The sequence below is a fragment of the Chenopodium album genome, chromosome 17, assembly GCF_948465745.1.
Source record: "Chenopodium album chromosome 17, dcCheAlbu1.1, whole genome shotgun sequence".
NCBI classification, from domain to species: Eukaryota; Viridiplantae; Streptophyta; class Magnoliopsida; order Caryophyllales; family Amaranthaceae; genus Chenopodium; species Chenopodium album.
In genome coordinates this window covers 6,235,277-6,255,825 of record NC_137850.1, presented here as the reverse complement: position 1 = coordinate 6,255,825, position 20,549 = coordinate 6,235,277, and the positions used below count along the sequence as shown (strand labels likewise).

Below are 20,549 nucleotides of genomic sequence, written 5' to 3'. Positions count from 1 at the left end.
AAAACTATTACAACGTTTAATAATATTGTGAACTTGAAATACGACGCTATTACCCTAATTTTAGCATAGTGGCCTTTATTATTCATATTGATCAGTATATAAAATATTTCATTACAAAAATAACCACTTAGGCCTATATATTACCAAAATGATTTTTATTTCAACATAGTGACCTTTTTTAAAATTATAGTGACCCTTTTTTTTTGTTAATAAAACAACCATACTTTCTCTAATGTTAGTGGTCCACAATAAATTAGTGTGAACCAGGTCCATTTAAGAATTTGTATCGTTCTAGTTACATGTGTTTTTTTTTCTTGAAGTTTTTGTATATTTTAGCTTTTCCCAAATTTCTTGCACACCAATAACTATAACTAAAGCAAAAACAACTATTAATTATTTGCCTCCTAATTCCCTTCAATTACCCTCCTGTATTTTTTATTTTATTTTTTTATACCCTAATTTTAAGGAATTTTTTTAGTCAGTTCTCCTTATGTATCGTTTATTTGTTACCTTTTATTTTATTATAAATAAAAACAATTATCACATATGTTTAACAATTATTTGTAATAAATTGTAAAGTTGTTGATAATTTTTTTTTGGTCAAAACACTTTTAACAAACTTCGAAAATTATTGTGAATGCAGGAGTTAGTTAATTAAATTGATAAATTTAGTAAGATAAGGTTAGTTTTGATTTCTCTAGAAAAAAAAAATTAGTTTTAATTACTAAGGGTCTGTTCACATTTACTGAACTGAGCTGAACTGAACTGAACTGATTGGAGCTGAATTGAACTGAACTGATTGGAGCGAACTGAACTGAATTGAGCTGAAATAAATATTTTATGAGAGAGGAAAATTAAGAGCTGAACTGAACTGAACTGAGCTGAACTGAAATTAAGTAAATGTGAACAGACCCTAAGTGTATTATATTATACTACTAATAAGACTTGAAAATAATAAAAAAAAAAAACAATTAAAATGAAGTTAATTCAAATGAAATGACTTATATAACATGTATTAAATTTGAATTCATTTATATTAATGTCTACCCTTCAAACTCTCTTATAAAATATATATTTAAAATATCTTTATAAATTAAGTTTTTATTCAATAAATTTTTTGTGATGTTATTTTTTAAAGAAAAAATAAAAAAAAATTTGGCGGGAAAATTTTTATTATGAATGTGACACGTGTATTTTATGAATAACTTTGGTGATTACTTTATCATATAACTAGTTAATGCTCGAGCTGAGCTATGCTTGGGTTTTTCAATTAATACATGGTTGGATTATTTTTATGCATAACATGAAAAATAAAATTTGTACAATGATTTACTTAGTCGTCAATAACTGCAATTATTAATATGTAACATATCTTTCTAGGGAAATTTACAAATTACAACCATTTAAAGTAAGTATTTTGCAAATTGCAGCCATTTAAAAAAAAATTGCAATTTACAGCCAAAAAGTTCTTATAAATTGTAAATTGCAGCCTGTTTCAACTTTTTTCATCAATTTACGTGTCGAAAAATATTCGGTTAAGGTTTTAGGGGCCATTTTAGTTCTTAAGGGTCCGAATTGAGCTCGGAATTAGCAAATAAATAACTTAAGTGCCTCGTTTTTACAACAAAAAATAGTTGCCCACAAATCGATACATTTTTGTTACGCAAAACGAGACACTTACGTTATTTTTTTTGCTAATTCCAAGATCAATTCGGAGCCCTAAGGGCTAAAAATGCCCCTAAAACCTTAACCGAATATTAAACCAAACAGGGTGCAATCAATTTATAAGAACTTCTGCGCTGCAATTTGCAATTTTTTTAAATGGCTACAATTTGCAAAATACAAAATTTAAATGCTGCAACTGACAAATTTTCCTCTTTTTTTTTTTATTTTTTTATTTTTTTTGTTTGTAATTTGATCAAATTGAAAATAGGATTATGTAAGTTAAAATATAAATTTTCTATCTTATCTTTAATCTTGATAAAATAATTATTTATTTTCTTATGAAAAAAATGATAACAAAAAAAAATAAAATAAAATAAAAATTTGGAGGGAAATTTTTTAATATGGTATTGATACGTGTAATCAGAGAATTATTTTAGGGTTACTTTAGTATATTAGTATAGATATAGAATTTTTTTTAATAAATGTTATTTTTAGAACTAAAAAAAAGAGTTAATTTTTCTATCATTACTAGGTGAAACCCCGTGCAATGCACGGATATTGACTAATTATAATGAAAATATTATTAGATATTAAAAAACTAAATCGATTGATCAGTATTAAACCGTATGAAATATAGTTCGTATTAAAAATGAAATACAGTTCGTATTAAAACAATAAAAACATGAGAGAGAAAATATTTAAATATGTGATAGTCATAATGTGTAAGTCGATATTTTAAGAAGTTTACTTTAGATTTTATATAAAATAAAACTCATAATCTAAATGCAATCCTTTTTTTAATGTAATAATATTTTTTTTTAGAAAGTAATTTTGGCAGGAATTTTTTTAATAACACATTGACAAGTGTGCTCTTAGATTCGTTTTTAGTAGTATGTAATGTAATTGATTGATTGATTGATTATGTTTATTTCAAAATTAAAGATTATGATTTTTTTTAAAGTAATTTGTACTTCTAATAATGCCAAATTATTTAATAATTATATTTAAAAAGATTTCTTTATTTGCATATAATTTTAAAATTCGAACAATTGCTCGGGGTTATATGTACATCGGTACATTATATACTTTATTTACACCACTTTTATTATAGAAATAATGGAGTGTAAATTTGTAACTAGGAAGTGACATTTGTCACTCTAGGTTTCACTTTTAATACGGAGTATAAAGTTATTGTTGATATGATTATTGTATTATAGCTGCATTGATTGATTGAGTTGTTATTCTAGGGTTTTTTATGTTGTTTCTCTAAGGAGTATTGTTATTGAGGTTTTAGAATTATAATATTATTTTTGGGTTGAGAATTAATTAAATTTGAATACTAATATTTTTGCTTTACAAGAGTTGAGATATTTGGGAACATGTGCTAGTATAGAAATATTATTCTTAAGAGACTGTTATCAATCCTAGATCCTTAGGTGGTGAAAATCTTGCGCAAAATCATAGTGAAGAAGGAAGTCGAGATATGGAGGAAGTCATTATAAAAGGGATTGATTCTGTAATGGATCTCGGTGAAAATCATTTGGAATACGTTAATAGTGGACAAAAAGATTTGGATGGAAAAAAATACAGACATTTATTTTCTTGAAGGAGAATAATACTTTTTAAAAAAATTATCCCTTCCTAGGTTTGTGGATTAGAAGTTTAGAAAAGACGGAAGACCTCCTTTAGGGCGTCAAAATAAGCGACGGGAGTTTCTGAAGGTAATTTTAAAAATTTGATCCTAAACCTCATCTATTAACTATTATTAAAATAGAAGTTTGCTGACATCATACACCCCCCTCCTTATCCTATGTGTCGCTTCCATATTAAATATTTTCCCGCTATTTTATTGTATGATGTCATCAATTTTTTATTTATTTATTTATTTTTTTCATTTTATAAAAAAAACTACAAGTTGCATCAAATTATAAATATTGTATTAGATAATAGATGCATCCCATAAATACGATTGTATCAAATTGCATTAGATAAAGTTTGTTGGTTACCTATAATTACGGAGCTATCAAATTGTATATTGTATCAAGCCAAAGTATTGTACAGTATTAGATAACATCCATTAGTTAAAGTTTGTGAGGATAAGTGTAAATAAATAAATAAAAAAAAAAAAAAAAAAAAAAAAAGCAATAATTATCCTATGAATACGAAACCTTATCTAATGCACGGTGATCATGTGGAGCATTTGCTAATATATACTTATATGTTGCAACTTTTTTCAACATTGTGTGTGTTATGTATTTGAAGGTATGAAAATATTTATCTTCCACATTTCAATTAGCAATTTAGTTTTACTCATATTGATGTCAATTATTATGATTATTCGATAGTAACTTTTTTAATCATACAAGATATATGAAAATGTCTATACAACAATATGAGTTCATTGAAGACATAAGTCCAATGAAGGAAAATATGACAATTAAGATACGAATAATTATGGAAGCCACCAAGCTTTGATAATCTATATGACTATAATAGCATTGAGATGGTATTTCTCGATGAAAAGGTATTGATAATATATTCAAAATTGTTACAAAACAGAACAAACATTGAACTAAGCATTAGAAAAGTAGTTGATTTCCATTGATGAGTGAGCTTCGGTTACAGTACTACAATGGAGTCAGAGAATATAAAAGAAAGAGAAGAAAGAGAAGAAGAAGAAGGTGAAAGTAGTTAGTTGAATTGAATTAATGAAAAATAAGTGCTAGTACTTGAGCTTATATACTGCTCATTTATTTATTACATAATTGCTTCAACTAACTCGAGTACTAACTAGCTGGCAGTAAGTTTATTAACTTTGCTGAGTCAACACTTCTTAGAGTAATATTTCACATCCCCCCTCAAGCTTGGGATGGTTTAAACATACCAAGCTTGGACTTCAGAGCTTCAAACTGAGGAGAAGGCAAGATCTTTGTCATGATGTCAGCCAACTGAGATGTTGTTGGAAGATATGTCAATTGCAGCAATCCCTCCATTACTTTGTCCCTTGTGAAATGACAGTCAATATCTATGTGCTTTGTCCTCTCATGGAAGACAGGATTTCTAGCAATATGCAGTGCAGAAATGTTATCACAATGCAGTTGTACAGGCTTCAGATCAGTAATGCCAAGCTCTTCCAAGATCCTAACTAACCAAGTGACTTCAGAAGCTGCTGAGGCCATGGCACGATATTCTTTCTGATGATGACTTAGAGACTGTAGGCTGCTTTTTAGACTTCCAACTTATGGGAGAATCCCCTAGCATCATTACATAACCAGTGATTGACCTCCTTGAATCAATACATGCTGCCGAATCAGAATCTGAAAAAGCTTGTAAGGTTAATTGAAGACCCCCTTTAAACAGAATCCCCTGACCAGCTGTAGCAGCCACATACTGAATAGTATGTTTCAAAGCCTGTAGATGAGAAGTTCTAGGAGTCTGCATAAACTGACTGAGTGTATGAACTGTAAAAGCTAAATCTGGCCTTGTGTGAGTTAAAAAATTCAACTTTCCAACCATAGACCTGTAATAGGAAGTATCCTCCAACAAATCACCTTCATCAAAAGACAGTTTCAAGGATAAGGGTAAGGGAGTCACTACAGGCTTGAAATTTGTAACTCCACTTTCTTCAAGAAATTCCCTAGTGAATTTTGCTTGGGACATAGTCACACCCTCACTGTGTAAACCTATCTCCATTCCCAAGAAATAGCTCAGAACTCCCAAATCCTTGATGCTGAAGGTTGTGTGCAGATGAGACTTCACAAAACTTATCTCCTCTAAATCATCTCCTGTGATGATTATATCATCAACATATACTACCAGAAGAGTGACTTTAGACATGGTCCTTTTGATGAATAAAGAATAATCATCTTTGGACTGTTTCTAACCCAGAAAAACCAACTCACCTAAAAAATTTCTCAAACCACTGTCTGCTGGCCTGTTTCAAGCCATACAAAGATTTTCTTAATCTGCAGACTTTATTATCAGGATTAAGAACTCCTTCTGGCATTCTCATATACACTTCCTCATGTAGGTCCCCATGAAGAAAAGCATTATTTACATCTAACTGGAACAATGTCCAATTGTGATGAACAGCCAAAGCTATTATACACCTCACAGTAGCCATCTTAACCACTAGTGAGAATGTCTCTTCATAGTCAATTCCATACTTCTGATTATATCCCTTTGCAACTAATCTTGCCTTGTACCTCTCAATAGTGCCATCTTTGTTGAGCTTTGTCTTAAAAACCCATTTACTGCCTATTGGTTTCTTTCCAGGTGGAAGATCAACAAGCATCCATGTGTTGTTTTTCTCTAGAGCTTCTAACTCCTTAACCATAGCCAATTCCCAGTTCTTATCTCCTGCAGCCTCTTTATAAGATGAAGGTTCTATAATGGAGCCAACTTCAGTAATGAAAGCCTGGTGAGAAGAAGAGTAAGAAGTAAAAGACACAAGATTACACCAGTGTCCTGTTCGCAGAACAACATTACCACAAAGATACTTGTCTAAGTAACTTGGTGGCCTTCTTGGTCTTGTAGATTGTCTGAGAGATATATCAGTGTGAGCAACTTGAGACATGTCAACAATATTAGAGCCACCACTATTATCAGAAATCACCTCTGTATCTGTATGTATACCAGAACCTTCAGTATTATCCTCAAAAACATCTGGCACTTCAAAATCCACCATAGAAGGAAATGGTGTGTAAGTAGGCAAGAAAAACGGTGCAGGAGTTGTGCTAGGGTTATCTGATAAGTGAAATGGGAAATGTTTCTCATGAAACACAACATCCCTAGAAACAATAATCTTTCTTGTTGCCATATTCAACACTTTATACCCCTTCTAAGTTGGTGAATATCCCACAAAAACACATGTATCTGCCCTGGGCTCTAGTTTAGTTCTATGTTGTCTTGAGGTTGAAACATAGCATAAGCAACCAAAAACTCTCAAGTGGTCATTATTAGGTTGGTACTTAAACAATTTCTCAAAAGGAGTAACATTACCCAAAGACTGTGAAGACATTCTGTTGATAAGATAGGCTGCATACTGAACACATTCACCCCAGTAACAAACAGGAAGCTTTGATTGAAAAAACAAGGCTCTACCTACCTCCAATAAGTGCTTATGCTTTCTTTCAACAACTCCATTCTGTTGAGGAGTATCACTGCAACTAGTCTGATGCAAAATCCCTTTAGAAGTATACAATTGTAGAATTTTGCCTTCACACAATTCCTTGGCTTTGTCACTTCTAATGATCTTTACTGAAGCACCAAATTGTTTCTCAACAAATGTTACAAAATTGAAAAGTATGTCAACAGAATCTGTCTTATTTCTCATCAAATGAATCCAAACATTTCAAGTGAAATCATCCACAATTGTCAAAAACAAATTGCATTTGTTATGTGTCAAGGTATGATATGGCCCCCACACATCTACATGTAGCAATTCAAATGGTGCTGAAGTATGAATACTACTATAAGGAAAAGACTTCCTATGTTGCTTTGCAGCAGGGCATATACTACAAATAATATCTTCAGACACTCTATGACAATCCACATTATTCTGAACCAAATTCAACTGAGAAAAGGGTAAATGACCCAACCTGAGATGAAGAAGCTTAGCTTGTTCTACAGCACTGGCACTAGCATTTGCAGACCTTGCACTCCCATCTCTTGGTCTAACAGAAGCTTTAGCAAAATACAAACCACTGCCCACCTTACCAAGAACAAGTGGTGGGGTCATAGCTTGTAGATCCTGAACAACACACTTATCAGAGGTGAACTTCACAGTGCACTCTCCATCTTGACACAGCTTATGAACAGAAATTAGATTAAACTGGAAACTAGGAACAAACAAGACATTCTTCAACACAATACTATCATTCAGTTTGATAGTCCCAACATGAGTCACTTGAACCCTTGTACCATCAGGAATTGTTATAAAATTGTCCAAACCACACACCTTCTCATAGGAATCAAACAAATCCAACTTGTGACACATATGGTCACTAGCCCCACTATCAACAATCCAACCATTACTATATGTAGAAGACAAGAAACAGTAATTACCTGCAAAAAGGGCATTTGCATCACACCCACCATTTACTTGCTCCATGTTCTGCTTACTGCAAAAAACTTTGAACTGGTTATACTCTTCTAGTGTCAAATTTACACTGGAAGCATTATTCTCTTCTACAGATGTGTCAGCAAAATGAGCAAACTTCTTGTATGGTTGATTCTGATTATTCTGCTGATTGCTCTTAAAACCAGGAGGAAAACCATGCAACTGAAAACATCTCTCCATGCTATGTACAGTTATTTTACAGTGATCACAGTAGTAATTGATCTGTCTTTTGAAGTTTGCATTCTTGACACCTTGCTGAAAACCACTGCCTCTTCTAGCTCATCTACCATACTGATTATACTGCCCTCTATTATCAAATCTTCTTGCAGCAAAAGCTACTGGTTCAATCACCTTCTGAGACTGGCCACTCAATTCCCTGTGTTTCTCTTCTTGTAACACCATTCTATAAGCCTGTGCTAATGTAGGCAAACTAGGCATTTGACCTCACATTAGCATAGTTGTTGGTTAACTTCATCAAGAAAGACATTAACCTCCGATCTTGTTGAAGTTTGATATACTTCTGAGCTAAATTACAAGTACAATTAAGACAAGAACAAGCTGTTAAAGGACAGAGATTATCTAGCTCATCCCACGATTTCTTGAGTTTATTATAATACTCAGAAATTGAAGCTTCATCTTGTGACACATTAGCCAAATCTTGCTGCAACGAGTGTAGTTGTGCAGAAGAGGCATGCCCAAATCTTTCCTCCAAATCTAACCAAATATCCCTCGCAGTGTCAACAAACAAAATACTACCAGCTATTTGTGGATCTAACACAGCGATGATCCAACTAATGATCATACTGTTACACCTATTCCAGGCTCTCAGAGTAACAGCATCAGTTGCAGGAGGTTTAGGCAAACTACCATCAACAAACCCCATTTTATTTTTAGCAGTCAAACCTATAATCATCGACCTCTTCCAATTACCATACCCATTTCCATCAAACACATTAGAGACCAACTTCATTCCAGTAAAATCAGATGGGTGCAAATAATATGGACTAGCAGTATCTTGATTCAAATCAACACTTCTTTCTGTATTACTAGCCATTATCAAGAAATTTCTTCAAGAATCACTAAGAAAATTCAACTAATTGAGAAAACTCAACTATACCCAGAAAAATTCAATCGAGAACAACAATACCCAGAAACAATTTTAGCACAGAACAACTTTATTTCAATCAGAAACAACTCACAATCGATTCACAAACACCAGATTCACAACAAATCAACCAAAAAAGAAGAAGAGAACTCATAGAAATCGAACCACCAAGAAAACGCCCAAATTATACTTTGCAGAAATCCAGAAGTGAAACCCGCTCTGATACCATGTTACAAAACAGAACAAACATTGAACTAAGCAGTAGAAAAGTAGTTGATTTCCATTGATGAGTGAGCTTCGGTTACAGTACTACAATGGAGTCAGAGAATATAAAAGAAAGAGAAGAAAGAGAAGAAGAAGAAGGTGAAAGTAGTTAGTTGAATTGAATTAATTAAAAAAAAAAGTGCTAGTACTTGAGCTTATATACTGCTCATTTATTTATTACATAATTGCTTCAACTAACTCGAGTACTAACTAGCTGGCAGTAAGTTTATTAACTTTGCTGAGTCAACACTTCTTAGAGTAATATTTCACAAAAATAAATACTTAAGTCACATACAAAACAACTTTAACTCTATTCTCTAAACGTATGATTTTTATAGGGTGGAAAGATTCAAGCATCTGTTAAGAATTAGTTTCTCACTTTCTTTGATTTACCCAGTGAATCTTTCATCTGTAATTGTAGAGCAGAAAATTAACATGACTAACTATGTACAACTTATACGGAGTATAATTGAGCATGTTAAAATTAAGAAAGGAAAGAAATGGTGCGCTGAGTTTACAAAGAAAGGAAATAAATGGTGTGGTGTGATGGGTGTTAATGTTTCATGTGGTTATAAAACATATAGTACTTGATAAGGAAGGAAATGTCAGAACCTGGTTAAAATAAATATTAGTTTGCCTAATTAATCAATGAAAAGATACAAAGTACCATCTATTTTTTTTTTTTTTTTTTTTTTTTAAGGAGGAGCAAAAATGCTATTTTATATAGTAATTAGATACCATCGAATTAATGCTAATTTATTTTTGTACAATATATACTCACCTCTTTTAATATAAAATTCATATAAACAAAAATGTCCAATGTTGTTATGAGTATAAGAAAGTACGACTACTTCTATTTCTTTGATTACTTCAAAATACTAATTTGATTATGAAATATATATATTAAAAAACGAAAAGAGCAACTTTTATAATCTCACAAAATAAAAAAAAAAACATGATAATGATGAATTTCATATAATAATATAAATTTAAATTAGGTAAAATATTTATCATCAAAGTGCAACGCACAGGTACTAATCTAGTTACACATTAAAATACAATCAAACTTATCATAAATTAAGTTATCTTTAAAGGGTTAAAATAAATATAAAAAAATGGTTGTTAAAGTTACCCTCATATTCAACGTGTTTGGGTCCAATTGGGCCTAATCATTAAATGATCCAATTACAAGCCCAAGGTCAAGGTTCAACTCTCCAATTATGCTAAAGTCAAGATCAGTCCACAAGGCAAGTCAATTGGGCCAAGGCCCACTTCTCCCATATATGCTAAGGTATAAAAGCCATCAATATTACATTTGTACAGAAAACAAAGCCTCAAGCAATTAATTCTCTTGCATAGCTTTCTCTCTCTACACATTGTACTGACTTTAGCATCGGAGGGGCCTTCCTCGGCAACACCCCCGAGGCTAGTTTACGTGTGTTTGCTATGCAGGAAATCCTCGGCCCAACGTCACTTGGACCGAGCCCAGTCTTCTCCATTTCATAGGATCTTCGGCAAGGTCCCATTGTTTTCACCCGAAACAATTTGGCGCCGTCTGTGGGGAAGACTTTCAAAAAATCTTTAAGCCGATTTCAATCGTTCTACCTCAATCTTAGTTTTCAATGGCTAAGAATCGTAAGAACAAAAATGACGGTGCTTCTCCTCCGAGAAAACGCCGAAAATCACTAGGAGGGGGTCCCTTAGAACGCCCCACTCCTAGCCTGTCTCCTCCTCGGGATAGGAGCCCCTCCGCGGGACCCAACTCTCATGAGGAGCCTAGGGAGAGATCCGAATCTCCTATCATCCAGTCCAATCATCCACCGAGCCCGCCTCGGTCAAATGAGGACAACAGGTCCACTCAAAGGACCCAATCTCAGGCCCGAAGCCAATCTCGGAGCATTCACACCCACTCTCGCTCTCAGCCGAGGACACCCTTGACAGGGCCCAACTCGGAGGAGGTAGTGAGAGCCTTAGCAGTCCTCATGGAAGCCATGAAGGCCCAGAACATGCCACCTCCACGCGACCGAACCCCTCCGCAAACCAGAAACCAGCGGAGGAGCCTCGGCCAGGAGGGGGGGAAACTCTCCTCTTTCAAGGAGCTTGGCGAATGGGAGGAGGATACCTGGAGAACCGAGAGGGAGAGAAACAGGAACTCTCACTTCTTCAGGAAATCTTCCACTCAGCTCACTACGAGCAGAACCCATAAAAGCAGCAGTTCTGCCTCTCGTCCAGAAACTGCTCGCCGAAGCGTTCACGACCGTCTCGGCGATAGGGAACGGAGCGTGCACAGCCGCCTTTCCTACCCTATAGCCGAGGCCCAGACCTCCCATCCAGGGACGAAAACCTCTTCTACCTCTCTGAGAGGGCGGAGCGCGGTCCCTTCGGCTGGGAATAAGGGCAAGGCCGTAATGCTGCCTTCCAGTTCTCCATTCGAGCAATGGATACTGGAATCTCATGTGCCGACGGTTAAAATCCCGTCGCATATTACTTATGATGGAACTTCGGATCCGAAGGACCATATTGCCTCATATGAGGCTCACATGCATCTCTGCCCCAGGTCCGAGGCGACTTGGTGCAAGTATTTTCCAACCACTCTCAAGGGGGTCGCGCAAGCGTGGATCTCCAAGGGAGTTAAAGAAGGCTCAATTACTGGGTGGGACGATCTGTCCTCCAAGTTCAAGAGCAAGTTTTCCACGGAAAATCGCCGAGAGACGACTACTGCAGAGCTCATGGGATTGCAGCAAGGTGAGGCCGAGAGCCTCCGAGACTATCTGACTCGCTTCAGCAACGAGTCATCCAGCATCTCTCAGCTGGACCAAGGGCTGGCAGTTTTCGCCCTTCAGCACGGCCTCAGAACTGGGCCGTTCTCTGACTTCATGGTCATGAATTCACCCAGGACCTTGGAGGAGGCATTGAATGCTTCGGATAAATTCATCCGAGCTGAAGAGTGGCACAAAATGAAAACCCAACCTCATTCTGGGGGAGGGAAACAAAAACAAGCACCCTCGTCTGAAGGCCAAGGCCAGAAGGCAAAGGGAAAGGCGAAAGCCTCGGAACAATCTTTGACCAACGAGTCGAAGAAAGAAAAATCCGCTCCTTTCGCGGGCAGATATGAATCATACACTCCGCTCTCTCTTCCGCGCGCTAAGATCTACAGTTTGACGAAGGAGGAGCAGAGTTACAGAAAGCCGAGACCACTCCCAGAGTGGTATCAGCGAAAAAATAAGAATCAGTGGTGTGAGTTCCATGAATCACTGGGACACAACACTGAGGAGTGTATCCAGCTGAAGGACCAAATCGAGGATATGGTCCGGAAGGGATACTTGAAGAAATACATCGCGGATCACCGCGAGAAGAAAGAGGCTGAGAAGTCCGAAAAAGACTCTCGGCAAGAAATCGACTTCCCCCGAAAGAATAGCAAAACCGCGGAAGGAAAATTCCCTCCAATCCATGTTATCTCGGGAGGAACATGCTATCGGAGGGAGCACAAGCGTCACCTCAGGGCTCTGACCCACCAGGTGAATCATGCTGATATTCAGCCACCCCAGTCACCGGTGCCGAACATGACGTTCACAGCCGCTGACTGCCGAGGGGTGACGTACCCTCACGAGGACCTGTTGGTGATCATTGCCACGGTGGCCAACCACGACGTCAGCAAAGTTCTAGTTGACGGTGGTAGCGGAGCAAACATTTTGTTCCGAAAGGCCTATGATCAAATCAAGCTGAAGCCCAAGCACCTTACGCCGGTATCCTACCCAGTATCCGGATTCAATGGGGCTTCAACTTATCCTGATGGGAAGGTTCTACTTCCTGTCACCATCGGCTGTGACGAAGCAGCTAGGAACGTCATGACTGAATTTTTAGTCATCGATGCTCCTTCAGTGTACAACATGATTTTGGGGAGACCCATAATTCACGAGATCCAAGGGGTCGTCTCAACTTATCATCAGCTGATGATTTACGTTTCAGACGCTGGCTTCCCCAAAAGGATCCAGGGCAGCCAAAAGGAAGCCCGAAGGTGCAACTACCTCAAGCCATCCACTAGTCGCCCAGACGACGACGATGAGGATGAGGAGGAGAAAGAAAAAGAAAGAGAGTCGAGCACAAAAAAGCCGAAAGGTCTAAGTGCTTCGGCCCAAGGTTCTGTACCCAAAGAAAAAGGGTCAGAAAAGGAAAAGGCGAGCTCTTCATCTGAGCCGAAAGACTCAGAGAGCCAGCCAAAAAAGAAAAAGTCTGGGACGCCTGCTGATATAGACAGTAGGCCAGATTGTGAGGAGTCCAGTCCATCAACAATGGACCTGGACCAGCGGACTGAGACGGTCGAGTTGACCGAAGGAGATGCTGAGAAATGCGTAATAATCGGGATGGACCTTGATCCGAACACCCGTTGTGAACTTATTCAACTCCTTCGGGACAACAGAGATGTGTTTGCTTTCTCGGCAGCTGATATGCCTGGGATAAGTCCAGACCTCATCTCCCATAAGCTTAACGTCGACCCAACGTGTCGGCCAGTCAAGCAAAAGAAGCGGAATTACTCCGCAAATAAGAACCGAGACATCGCAGCCGAGGTCAAAAAATTGCTGGACGCAGGCTTCATCGAGCCTTGTCAATATCCAAAATGGCTGGCAAATGTGGTGATGGTTCAGAAGGCCAATGGTACCTGGAGAATGTGCGTTGACTTCACGGACCTAAATAAGGCTTGTCCGAAGGATTTCTATCCTTTGCCGAGGATTGATCAGCTAGTCGACTCGACGAGTGGCCACGCCTTGCTTAGTTTCATGGACGCATTCTCGGGGTATCATCAGATCTTCATGCACCCCGACGACCGAGCAAAGACGACATTCGTCACAAACGCCGGGGTGTACAATTACAAAATGATGCCCTTCGGATTGAAAAATGCGGGGGCGACTTATCAAAGGCTGGTGGATCAGGTTTTCGCCGATCAAAAAGGCCGGAACATGGAAGTTTATGTTGACGATTCAATCGTCAAAAGCAAAAAATCTGAAGACCATGTTAAGGACCTGGCTGAAACCTTCGCCACCTTAAGAAAGCATCAAATGAAGCTGAATCCGAAGAAGTGTGTCTTCGGCGTGAAGTTAGGGAAATTCCTTGGATTCATGGTCAGCAAGAGGGGGATTGACGCCAATCCCTCCAAAGTCAAAGCAGCTCTTGATCTTCCTGAGCCGAAAACAAAGAGGGACGTTCAGCGGCTCACCGGAAGAATGGCAGCCCTCTCGAGGTTCATTTCCAGAGCTTCGGACAAGGGACTACCTTTCTTCAAAGCCCTGAAACTCCCAAAAACAAAAGAGCTCGTTTGGGAAGAAGAGCAAAAAGAGGCCTTCAAGCAGCTTCGGGAGCATCTGGCTCAACTCCCAACTCTGGCTAGCCCAGTGGAGGGGGAAACTTGACTCTCTGAGCTTCAGCCGCAGTAGCAGCCTATGAGAGTTGGACATTCTGAGACTGGAGCTTTTCTTCAGCAGCCATTCTACTGGCTTCCAAAGCTTTTAATTTTAGTTGCACCTCAGCCTGTGCAGCAGCTCCTTCTCTGATTCCGCTCTCAATAGCAGCCTTGAATTTTGAGATGTCCACTCCCAGATGATCCCGAAGGAAGTTCTCCCCTTCTATTAGTGGGGGAAAAACCTCCTTCTCCATGGCAGCGCAGAAGGTTTGGAGGGCTTCAACAGCTTTCTTCTCATATTCTTCTCCCTCCTTCTGCTTCTCTTCAGCCGCTGCTTGCTTCAGCTGAGCAAGTTTCAGCTCCTCAACGGCTACCTTCCTTGCATGCTCAGCAGCATCAACCCTATCTTGTAGGGAGTCTATCAGCTCTACAGTAAGAGTCTGATTGTGCACAAACTGGAAACAAGGGCACAAATCAGTAAAAAAAAAATAAAAAAAAAAAAAACTGAACTGAAGAGCTGAATTGAAAATTAAAAGCAAGGAGAAAGATTTACCTGCATCATCAGCAGTTGGTTCGACCTTGCAGGGTCTGGAACTGATCTGCTGGATTCACCCATCCCAGCAGTGGCCTTCAGCGACCAGATCCTCGCCCTATCTACTTCGGTTAAGCCAGCAAAATTGCCGAAGTAGGCTGCAGCACCTTCTCGGTTCTAACCCCATATGAGATCCCAGATGTGATCTGGAATTGGAATGCGGGGGGCCGAGAAACCCATTTCTCCAGAGTGCAGCGTCTGGAATGAAGGGAAGGAAGACTCGAGAACTTCCTGAGCCTTAGATGGCTCAGCGTCTTCTTCTTCAGGAGCCTCTTCCTCCTTCTCAGCAGAGTCAATTATTATGACTTCTGCTTCTTCTTCGGGGGTGAGGACGAAAGCCTCAACCTCCCTTGCAATATCAGCTGAGAAACCCTCAGCAACGGGCTTCACAGCGCTTTCAGCATTGTGCTCAGCAGCACTCTCTTGAACCTCCTCCTCCTCTGGAACCCTCCCTTAGGATCGGGAGTTTTCTGATCCACCTCCATCTCAGGAGGTGGTGGAGGGGTCTTCGGCGGAGACTGAGGTGGTGGCTGAGGAACCCTCGGCGATCCACCGCCTTCCTCAGGTTCCTGAATGCTAATGCCGACGGGCCTCAGCCTCGTTTGGAAGTCGTGAGGGCCGATGATGGCCATCCTTCTTATTTTGCGAAGGGGCTGCTCGTCCATATCTGATTCTTCGGATTCCTCCTGGACTTGGTCTTCGGGACGAACGGGAGCTTTCCCTTCTCTTCGTCTTTTGCTCTCTTCAGACTGCAAAAGACAGGGGGGGCAGGAAGAACGTGAGTAAAAAAAAAAAAAAAAAAAAAGAGAAGCTGAAGCCTGAAAAGCTAAGTATAACTCACCGAGGTCTTCAGCAAAGCCTCGTCTTCGGCCTCAGCTGCCCTTGCTGCTGCTTCTTCCTCAGCATCCCTGGAGGACCCTTCTCCTCCTTCACAAGCTTCAATAGCCCGTGCAACCTCTTCGGCTGTACGAGCAGCTTCGAGTTCCTCGTCCAATAGCTGGCACCAAGGATCTCTCTTCTTCCACCAAGGTTTCTGCCGCTGATAGAGGGCAGAAGCTTCGATCTGAAAGTGATTCGAGTCCAGATGAACGTCTCGATCTTTCGATTCAGTGATGGAGGGGGCCCGAGTCAAGATGGTCCTCCCTTGGTCAACGTCGAGACGCTCGTAGTCAATCCTAGCAGTGACCTCGTCCAGCACTGAACATAGAAAATAAGTACAAATCAGTTCAGCAACATCAAAACGCTGAATAAATTACAAATGCGAAAGCAAAGAGATAAAAAGAAAAGGCTTCGGCCCCAGCCGAAATAGCTTACCATCTTTAAACTTTCGGCTGAGGCCGACAGCAGCAAGCATATGCTCCTGAAAGATGTAATGGTTATCAGGGAGCCAAGTTGCTGGAATGGTCTTCAGACGACCTCTCCCCCCTGGGTTATCAGCCTTCCCAAAAATATTGGCCTGATTGAGATTGTAATCTCCTTGGCCATCGTTTTCTAAGGGACCCAAGCTGAGCATCTCTGGGTCGGGATTGGAGAGGTATCGGGGGGCACTGAAGACAAAGGGGTGGTCAGGATCTGTGGGCGCCCTAACCCAGATCCATTGGCCTCTCCACTCCTTATCCGAAGAATCGTTCGGCCACATTGTCAGATGTTGGGGCCGAGACTCAATCCGAAACCACCCTGGACCATGATCTCCATGTCCACTCTGGGTATTCGGCACCAACTTATGGATTTTCTTGAAGCAGTGCAAGTTGGGGATATACTTCATAAACTTGCAGACCCACAAGTACGTCATCACCCTTCGGATGCTGACGGGAGTTAGCTGACACAGGGAGATCCTGTAGTGAATCAGCAAATCTCGGACAAATAAGTCCAAAGGGAACCTCAGCCCATACTGAAGTTGTCTTGTGTACACCCCCACATACCCCGGGGGTGGACGATGGATTTTATCCGAGGCAACGGGCATTCTGCACCAATATCCATCAGCTTCCATTATGCCGTATTGCAGCTCTATTTGCTCAGCGAACCGGTACGCATCGGCATGCTCAACCCACCAAGAGTAGGGGCAGTTCTTTATCATAGCTGAGGCAACCTCAGCGTCCTCCCATTCCTGAAATCCAGGAAGAACATCCCAAAGGTCGGCGGGAACTCCTTCGTCCTGCCCAGAAACGCTCGGCTCCTCCGTTCCTTAAGGAGGCGCCGATGAAATTGGGGTCGCCCTAATTCCTTCAGCAGGGTCAGACCCCACTCTTTGTCCGTTCCAGGTCCCAGTCCTGTTCCTGGGATCGGGGAATTGCCTTGCCCTTCTTGGAGCACGGGCCCTACCTCTAACTCCTCTCACCATTGTTGAGTTTCGAAGAAAAAGTCGAAAAAAGGGGAAAGAGTTCGAATTCGAAGAAAATCAAATTGAAATCAAAGGAAATTACCTTAATCTGAAGCGGAATTTGCCGATCTACAAGATGGTAGTGCCGAATTTCGATTTCTAAAGTTCAATACTCGGGGAATTTGCGAAATTTTGATGCGGATTCTTGGGTTTTCTGGGTTCGTGTTTGTGAAGAAGTGAGGAGAGATAGTGCGCTTCTTTGGTTTTATTTCCAGAAATGGGAATTTCAGGAGTCCGCGCTTTAATTTCTCTTAAATACCTCACTAAGTAACCGTTAAACACACGTCCCTATGATTAACCACCCATTATCCGTCCAACTTCCATAAATTATCCATCTAGCCGCCATTATTTCATTAATTGCGGTTTAAATTCAAATTTTTTGGATTAATTAAATCATTTACTTCCCTCCTTTTTCTGATTAATTAAACCCGACCCGTCATACTTCCAAATCGGGTCTGGGGGCAAGTTGTTTGGGTCCAATTTAGTCCAATTGGGCGTAGTCATTAAATGATCCAATTACAAGCCCAAGGTCAAGGTTCAACTCTCCAATTATGCTAAAGTCAAGATCAGTCCACAAGGCAAGTCAATTGGGCCAAGGCCCACTTCTCCCATATATGCCAAGGTATAAAAGCCATCAATATTACATTTGTACAGAAAACAAAGCCTCAAGCAATTAATTCTCTTGCATAGCTTTCTCTCTCTACACATTGTACTGACTTTAGCATCGGAGGGGCCTTCCTCGGCAACACCCCCGAGGCTAGTTTACGTGTGTTTGCTGTGCAGGAAATCCTCGGCCCAACGTCACTTGGACCGAGCCCAGTCTTCTCCATTTCATAGGACCTTCGGCAAGGTCCCATTGTTTTCACCCGAAACACAACGTAAATATAATAAGAGAAGTAATAATTAATTCCTCACTAATCTTCTACGGTGTTGCACGATAAGTTATATAAAAACGAGAAATGAAAACGAAATTGGTGAAATAAGAAAACAGGGAAACAGAAATTTTATGAAAAAAGAGGACATGAAAAAATAATAATAAAAATAAAAATTATAGACAATTAATTAAGAATAAAATATAATAGGACAAATCAAAGAACACAAGTAAAGGAGGACAAGAAATTAAGTTTTTATCTCTCCACTCTCCTCTATTCTCTCTAAAAAAAAAAGCCTAGTCCCCAACCTTTGTTTTTTCAGACTTTTTTTTTGTTCGTTTATTTTTTTGTTGTTTAGAGAGACATAAAGACGAGTAATGAGAATCGATTTCAGATTCTCAGGATCACCTAGAATTGAAAGGGGAGCTCTAACCACTTGAGTTATCCCTCACCCTTTTTTTGTTTGTTTTTTTGGTTTATAATAATGGTTTAGAGAGCCACAAAGACGAGTAATGAGAATCGATTCCAGATTCCCACGATCATCTAGAATTGGAAGGGGAGCTCTAACTTCTTGAATTATCCCTCACCCTTTTTTTGTTTGTTTTTTTGGTTTATAATAATGGTTTCTCCCTCGAAAGATAAGGTTTTTTCCGATCTCTTTCGAAAGACAAGGTTTTTCGACCTCTTTCGAAAGACAGGGTTTTTTTCCTCTTTTCGAGGGGGAATTTCTTTAGCTTTAAATCCAGGATAATAGATCTACAAGATTGTCGTGAAATTGTTTCGTTGGTGAAAAATTATGTGGGGTCGCAAAGGTTATCAATTTTTTGAATATAGTAAGATGAATCCGATGGAAATCATCCTCACAACTACAAGGAATCATTGGATTGTCTCTCTAACAAGACTGTGTTTTATCCGGCGATATTAGTGAAAGATGTTCCACATTGCAAGATATGCTCGACAATCGTAGTTTTTATGAAAGATTTTTTTTTTTAATTCAAATTATGTGTCTGTTAAATTTAATTATCGTTGTAAATGTCGTATGACTTTTTATTGATGAATTAATTTTACTATTTAAAGAAAGTACACAAGTAAAGTCTTCAGGTTGCTTCCTATGTACTTTCGGACATTTTGTCTCTTAATTAATATATTTGCTCGATGTGTTTCCCTGAAAGGAAAAAAAAAAAAAGTAATGTCCCCGCCAATCCACCATAGTCCACAAAGACCACAACTATACTTTTACGGGCTGTTTGGTATGTGGGATTATGGGTTATTTAGTATAACTCAACTTTAAAAATTTACCTGACCTGACCCGACCTTATTAGACTTGATCCGATTATCCAAACTGACACCCCTAGTTTGGTTGGGTTGGGTTGGGTTGGGTTGGAAATGGGATTAGTAATGAATCCATGTTTCATGTTTGTTTCGTGAGTATAGGAACACCGAAAACGTCCTAATCCGCGTTTTGAAACGCGTTTCGAAACGCCATATTTTTCGAAACGTTTCGGAAACGATACGCCGGCGAAAATAAGCGTTTCCGTGCAATAGATTGCACGAGCCTGAACCCTCCCTCTTTTATCTCCTCCATTGCAGCGTACTCTGAATTCTCCATTGAAGCTGCTTCTAAGCTTTCTCTCCTCCATTGAAACAGCTTCTGAGGTAAGGTTTTTTTTTCCCCTCTTTTAATTAATCATCGAATATCAATTTCTCAGTCTACTGTTAATTGTTGATGCTAATTGTTTCTATAATTAATTTAGGGTTCTTCTAAGGTGGATTATTGAACTATTAATGTATAAATGCTGAACTTATGAAAGATTGTTACAAACGATTTTGTGACTATAATTTTGCTGTTCATGTTCTTAAGCGAGAAGAATTTAACGTAATTTATTGAGCTTAGTTTGATAATTGAGTCAAATTTGGTTGTTGATGTGTTGCAAGCTCTTGTTTATAACCCTGTGATATTAGAGAACTATGAAAATGGAATTTCTATCCCGGGCCGAAGGCGGCTACCCCTCCTGCCCTTGCTCAGGGATGGGCCTTTTAACAAATCTTTACTCATTTTTATTGCAATTAATAACTATTGAGGTGTTGAGGAAGTAAAGTACAGCTTTAGAATTGCTACCTATTAAGCTTAGACCATTTCAATTTTTTTAAT

General features: G+C 39.0%; 1 protein-coding gene across 1 annotated transcript; it reads right to left on the bottom strand.

Moving 5' to 3' along the window:
• Positions 1–8,216: 8,216 nt before the first annotated feature.
• Positions 8,217–8,840, bottom strand: LOC145588585 (uncharacterized). The gene has a single exon (XM_081645216.1). It carries the CDS (start codon positions 8,838–8,840, stop codon positions 8,217–8,219), a length of 624 nt encoding a protein of 207 aa, XP_081501342.1.
• Positions 8,841–20,549: the final 11,709 nt, after the last annotated feature.